This window comes from Rhincodon typus, unplaced genomic scaffold (genome assembly GCF_021869965.1).
Source record: "Rhincodon typus isolate 14 unplaced genomic scaffold, sRhiTyp1.1 hic_rhity00003973, whole genome shotgun sequence".
NCBI classification, from domain to species: domain Eukaryota; kingdom Metazoa; phylum Chordata; class Chondrichthyes; order Orectolobiformes; family Rhincodontidae; genus Rhincodon; species Rhincodon typus.
Genome location: NW_025969611.1, coordinates 7,249 through 14,396, shown reverse-complemented (window position 1 = coordinate 14,396; position 7,148 = coordinate 7,249). Strand labels below are relative to the sequence as shown.

At 42.9% G+C, this 7,148-nt stretch overlaps 1 protein-coding gene across 1 annotated transcript in view; it reads right to left on the bottom strand.

Annotated features, from left to right (window-relative positions):
- Nucleotides 1-998: 998 nt before the first annotated feature.
- Nucleotides 999-7,148, bottom strand: part of LOC125481869 (CDK5 regulatory subunit-associated protein 3-like) — a 7,576-nt gene continuing 1,426 nt past the window's right edge. The window contains exons 2-5 of the mRNA XM_048593797.1: nt 5,586-5,717; nt 4,648-4,748; nt 4,503-4,551; nt 999-1,583 (exon numbers count right to left, since the gene is read on the bottom strand). Coding sequence (XP_048449754.1) covers nt 1,336-1,583; nt 4,503-4,551; nt 4,648-4,748; nt 5,586-5,717 — 530 coding nt within the window. The 3' untranslated portion in view covers nt 999-1,335. The remainder of the gene's footprint in view (nt 1,584-4,502; nt 4,552-4,647; nt 4,749-5,585; nt 5,718-7,148) is intronic.

Genomic DNA, 7,148 nt, shown 5'->3' with positions numbered 1-7,148 from the left:
CCCTCCCGGCAGCCCCCTGGTCCTCGCTCTCACTGCTCCCACTGCTGCTGCTGCAAAGATGGAGTGGTAGGGGGGATGTGGGGCTTGGGGACTGGAGATAGAGCCAGGGAGTTTGATGATATAAATAAACCTTTTGGACAGTTTGCACTGAATGAACAATTTTGTTCTTTGATTTTTTTTGATGTGCTCCTTTTGCCAGCGCTGGGCCAGAGCACAACTCTCAAAATATGGCCCAGAATGAGAATCAAAGATCCAAACATGTGGCTACCTTGTACCAAGACAACACTGACTTTCAGCCTGTGATTGAAATCACACAGAAAACTGAATTGATTTAGCTTGGGTGAGCAACAAGTGTCCCTTGGTTGGTTTCATGAATGCTACGTAGCCCTGTGTGGATCGCAGAGCTCCACAAAACCGAACTGAAAGTTCATCAAGCCAAAACATTCCATATTCCACCCAACAGGACCTCTCTCCAGAGGAACAGCAGGTACTGCACAGGCTGACAGAGATTACTTAATGAAAAGGTTCACAATCACAACCAGAGAATGTAAAAAATAGGAGCAGTTGGCCACGTGGTGCCCTGAGCCTATTGCTATGTTCAATTAAATAATGGATCATCTACCACCTTCACTATCTCCAGATTCTTCAATTCACTTCGTATCCAGTCTTAGTCTTGATTACATTTAACGAAAAAGTATCCACAGCCTCTGGGGTAGGGAATTCCGGAGATTAGCAACCCCTGAGTGATGGTCTTTCTCCTCAGCTCAGTTTTATTGCATCCCAGATGATTGTTTGTAAATGGCTGATATCTTCTCCCATGGCTGTGACTCCTAGTCCCTGGCTGGGGAGAAATAGTATTTTTTTGTGGAAAGCTCATGGAGTTCCTCAATTGCAGCCATCTGTAAGCTTGCTTAGCAATGACAGGAAGTCCTATACCCACTCCTCACTTTGCCTGCAGCAATATATGGTCTGCAGACCTTATGGGGAAGAGAAAGGCAGGACTGACATATCTCCCACGCTTTGCCTGATGTCAGGACTTTTCAAAGTGCTTCTTTGGAGAGCATGTGTGAGAGAGTTTCGTTCTTCTAAATTAACAGTAGGTTAAGCAAAGCCAGAAATCTATGCCACAACCCAGGCTCAAAGTGAATGCACTATAACACACTTCAAAATGGCTGAGCATCTACATCTTCCTTCATAAAGGAACACAGACCCAGTTCTAAATAACAGTCATAATGGAATTTAAATGTTAATTTTTGTTTCTCTCTCCACAGATGCCGCCTGATTTGCTGAGTTTCTCCAGCATTCTCTGTACTTACACCTACACATTCTCTTCTCCTAAAATCTGGTTAATTGTTTTGCTGGAATTATACAACGTGTCAAGAGAACAGATACAGGCTGACACACCGTTATCCCAAACTGCTTGCAGGAAATGAAGAACTTCTCCCGTAAAGTGGCTGCGTTGTTGATATAGTCCAGTTCCTTGCGGCTGTACTCCTGCTGCAGCTGTTGGCACTTACTAATCTGCTTCTTCAAAGATGGAATTTCATAATTTACATTTCGCACGAGTAAACTGGAAAGTTCAGCTGTTATTTAAAAAAATACAGAAAGCACACCTTTGAGAATGCTTATTGTATGTAAGGGGAAACTTTATAAACACACAATGGGAAAAAAGATATATAATTGTGAGGAAAGACTGACCCAAAAAATAATAAGACAAATGGGTGACCTGAGAAGTCTTTAAAATTTTACACTTCAGATGATTGATCAGGTCGACATAGAGATATTTCCACTTGTGGAGAAACCCAATACTCAAGGGCATAATTATAAGGTGTAAATACTGTCTCTTTTTACTTTTCTGTATTTTTGATTTTGGAATGGAATGAAAAATTCATTGTTTTAAAACCAAGGATTGGAAGATTTTTCTGAAAGCAGGGACCACACACTCATTGTAAGCACTGTTTACACAGCTGCTGGTTCAAGTAATACACAGAAGGTGCGGGTGAGCTGCAGCCAACAGTGTGTAAAAACGGAGATACAGCCAGCAACAAGTTGCCAAACATTTTGTGGGCTAGTGAGAGTGTGGAACCTGTTATGACAATAAGCTGCTGAGATGAATAGTAAAGATACATTTAAGGGGCTGCTTGATAAACACTTCAGGAAGAAGTGTTCTATTCATTTCATGGGATGTGGGTGTCGCTGGCTGGCTAGCATTTATTGCCCATCCCTAGTTGCCCTTGAGAAGGTGGTGGTGAGCTGCCTTCTTGAACTGCTGCATTACTCCTGCTGTGGGTTGACCCACAATGCTATTAGAGAGGGAATTCCAGGATTTTGACCCAGCGACAGTGAAGGAACGGGGATATATTTCCAAGTCAGGATGGTGAGTGACTTGGAAAGGAACTTGGAGGTGGTGGTGTTCCCATATATCTGCTGCCCTTGTCCTTCTAGATGGAAGTGGTCGTGGGTGTGGAAGGTGCTGTCTGAGGTCCTTTGGTGATTTCTGCAGCACATCTTGTAGATGGTACACACTGCTGCTACTGAGTGTCGGTGGTGGAGGGAGTGGATGTTTGTGGATGTGGTGCCAATCAAGCGGGCTGCTTTGTCCTGGATGATGTCAAGCTTCTTCAGTGCTATTGGGCTGTACTCATCCAGGCAAGTGGGGAGTATTCCATCACACTCCTGACTGTGCCTTGTAGATGGTGGGCAGGCTTTGAGGGAATATGATGAAACAGAAGCTCACATGCAGCATAAACAGTGGCTGGATGATCTGTTTTGTTGCTGTATGCGCTGCACGGTAGGAATTTTACTGCACGAGGGCACTGATCAAATGCTTCACTGTGGTTTGAGGCAGATCTTCATTAAAAATACTCATTGTCCCAAAACACACTTCTCAAAACAGTGGAGTTGATTGGAGTTTTGGGTAAAGTGTGCTTTAAGCTATGCATGTGAACAGCAATCTTAAATGTACTGTGTACAAAGCAAAATAACAAAACAACTGGGGATCTCACTGGCATGCCCAAGGCCTCTGTTCCTGTGGTGAAGAAGCCCCACTTTGCATCTCCCATCATTTCAAGACTCCAAACCCATTTCCCATTTGGCAAAGCAAACTGCCGAGACCAAAACAGATAGATTGGGGTGGTGGCAGCTGCTAGCAATAGCAGGTTTTTTTTTTACATTTGTTCACAGGATGTGAGCTTCCCTGACTAGGACAGCATTTATTGTCCATCCTTAACTACCTAGGGGGCAATTAAGAGTCAATCACATTGCTGTGAAACTAGAGTCACATACAGGCCAGACCAGGTCAGGAGGGCAGATTTCCTTCCCTAAAGGACATCAGTGAACATCAGATGGGTGTCTATGACATTCGACAACTGTTATTCAGTCAGAATTCGTATCTTTATTTTATTCCAGATTTTTACTGAATTTAAATTTCATCATCTGCCATGGTGGGATTCAAACTCATGTCCCAGGTCATTAGCCTGAGGGTCTGGATAACTAGTCCCGCTACATTACCACTACTGCACTATCTCCCTCGAGTTGAGCATGCATGGGAGAGTTTGCAATAGCAGAGCTGCCGGGGCACAAGTGCCTCAGATTATTTCCAAGACGTAACCTGCTCCTTTGGAGCCACAGAAATAATGTGACGCTTGGCCAACTTTCTCCAATTTATGGAGATGGTCAGATACCAACTGGTCCTGACCAAAACAGTCCAATTTATATCTCAGATTAGACCCATCCCAGATTTCCATATTAGAGGGGGCCAATTGTCCACATTTATAACAAAAACTTCTCAGGCAAACTGGTCACAGATTAATCACAATCGCCTAGCAGTGTAGGTGCTACAGTTACATAGAAACTTTCATTACAAACTGGAACAAAGGGAGTTATACTGGATGAAATATTTTTAACTTTTTATGTGTACTGCAATATGTTTCAGATTATCTGATGTGTGTCTTGGTTGAGGGTATAATTGAATGTGCTACTATTCCTTCTTCCTTTGATAGTGCTGTGGAAATCTTAACATCCCCAGTTTAAGGTCTCATCTCAAAAACAGTACCTCAGACGCAGCACACCCTCAGCACTGCACTGGAGTGATGACTGAATTTATGGATTGAAGTTACAGTTTTAATTTCTTCAGCCAGAGAGTGGTGAATCTATGGAATCACTGCCTCAGAAGGCTGCGGAGGCCAGGTCACTGAGTATATTTAAGACAGAGATAGATAGGATCTTAATTGTCAAGAGGATCAAAGGTTACTGGGAGGAAGCGGGAGAATGACGTTGAAAAACTTATCAGCCATGATTGAATGGAGGAGCAGATGGGCCAAATGGTCTAATTTCTGCTCCTATGTCTTATGGTCTAAGTCTCTGGAATGGGGCATGAGCCAAGGGCTTCTGACTCCGAGATCATCATGTTACCCACTGAGCCCCAAGCAGACATCTAAGCTTCAGGAGTGCCCGGCTTTAAATGTGTAGAATGTAAAATATCCGCAAACCAGCTTCCTTACCGAGATAGACGTTGTCTTTTTCATACAAACACACTATCTCCTGCCAGTCCTGTAGCAACAAAAAGACACAGAAAACAGCTAATTTTGACTTTTTCAAATCGAGCAAACCTGAAGAAACTGCCCATGAAATTTCAAATAATTTTACCTTCATTCGCTGAGAGGAGTAACCACCAAAAATATTCTTTGTAGAAGCTTCTGTCCCTCTGAGAATCTCTATAATTCTCAAGCAATGGAAATAATGGATATCTGCAGGAGAGGGAAAATTTAACATTACACTGAAAAGGAATGTCACACCAACACAAAGTCAAACTGCCTGATTTTTATCAGATGCTCCTGGGTCCACCGAATACTCTCAATCTTAGAGAAGACGCAGGGCATAGCTGTGAAGCCTGTTACAGCACCATGCAGACTCCAACAACTTGCATTTCTATAGTGCCTCTATGTAGTAACATGAGATACCTCACAGGAGTGTTGTAACATAAAATTTAACAAAACACAGAATGGGATATTCAGACAGGTGAACAAAATATTAGCCAAAACAGGCTTTTAGGTAGCAACCTAATAAAGCAGAGGGGTTTAGGGAGGAATTCCAGAGCTTAGGGCTCAGGCAGCTGAAGGCATGACCACCAAATGGTAAAGCGATTAAATTGGGGATGTTCAAAAGACTGAATTTACAAATGTCAGAATTGTAGGGCAGGGGGAGGTTATAGAAATAGGGACTGGTGAGATCAAAGAACAAGCTGAAAGGGAGGTTGAGAATTTTAAAATCAAAGTGTAGGAGGTTCCTATGAGCTAGGGAGTGGTGGGTGAACAGAATTAAACTCAAAGATATTGATCTAATTAAGGGGGACATTAGACATGCACATGAGGAAGAAAGCAATAGAAAAATGCTCTGACAGGATGAAACAAAGTCAAATGGGAAGATTCATATGGTACAAGAACACTGGCACAGACTCGTGGGGAAGTATGGCCTGTTTCTGGGCGGATTAATGAGCACTATCTCTGGACTATTACAAAGTTAACCATTAATTCTATTTATACACGCAGACTACCGGGATGACACTTGGCAGAAATGGCACTGACATGATCCTGACAGGAGCTGTTTGATCTCCTCATTCTCTGGCATATCCTGGATTGCATTGTTTATTTTCTCCCGAATTACCAACACCGCATTCTGCCATTTCAGCTTGCAATGCCGTCTATCCACCAGCCAATCTAAGGAAGGCAAGAAACAAAATACTTGTAAAGCACACTCTCCAGACATTCAGGAAACATTATTTCAGAAATTTCAATATTCCCTTTCATTTGTTGTGCACATTGATATACTCATTTGCCTTCTGGACTAGGCTACACATGGTTCCTTGATGAGATACCCTACAAAACCCAGGCTAACAGTCCAGTTTAACATTGAGGGTGTGTTGCAATATCAGTATCAACGATGCCCTCTTTTGTATGAGGCTTCAGCCTGAGATCCCATTGCCTTCTCAGGTGCATTATTTCAAAGAAAAGCAGCAACGTTTTCCCTGCAGGCCTGGCCAATATTTAAACCTCAATCAATACTGATAAAACACAGATGTTGTTTGTGGGAGCTTGCTATGGAATAATTGGCTGCTGTGTTTCCTGTATCACCCGAGTGACTACACTTCAAAAAGTACTTCACTGGCTGTGATGCAATTATACAATGTCCTGAGGTTATGAAAGGTGCTATATACGTGCAAATCTGTCCTTTCCACTTCCAAACTGTACAGGATGCTCCTGTGAACTGACTATAGGGCTTCAGCAATGAGCAGGTTGGGAATGACCTTCACCCTGTCCCACAGCAACCCCACCAATGTTATCCTAACCTTCATTCAAAACCCACAGTGAAAGCTGACAGCAATCAGGGAGCAGGGAAGGTAAATCACTGGGTTGGTGCATTAGGCAGTAGCTCATTCCAAAGACATTTAAAAACAGAAACTTAATACCTATCACATATACTTTTAAAACATGATCATGTTATTGCCAACCTTTTAGGATTTTTCAAAAGAACTGTTCTATCAAGATTACTGACATTTAAACTCATTGCAAACCCCTGTCCCAGGAATTCTAAACATCAAAAACTGAACATCGCAGCAAACTGACTGTAATATACGAGGGATAGTAGGTACTGCCGATGCTGGAGTCTGAGATAACAAGGTGTGGAGCTGGAGGAACACAGCAGGCCAGGCAGCATCAAAGGAGCAGGAAAGCTGACGTTTCAGGTCTGGACCCTTCTTCAGAACAATATACTAGCTCTTCCTTCCTGTTCACTGCTGCATTCCAATCCTGCACCTCACCGCAGAGAGACTGTCAACTTTTCGGGGAACACCTTTCCCACACAGGGAAAAGTGAGAGCCAAACTGCGCGTGGCAAATGCACCAAAGGAATGTCGGTGCTGGATTTTGTGGTATCTGAGACACTGAAGAAATAGCCTTCCATTTTTCTCTCTCTCTCTCACATACACTTCTGTAAACCCAAAATCTTGCTTGAATCCAGAGGACCTTCAGACCTTGAGACAAGATGCAACTTCAGATTCAGGACAGCTGGTGCCTCAGGAAGAGTTTCCTCAGCTGACTCTGGACAATTGCTACATGCAGTTTAAAAAATTCTCTGAAGTTTCAGACTACT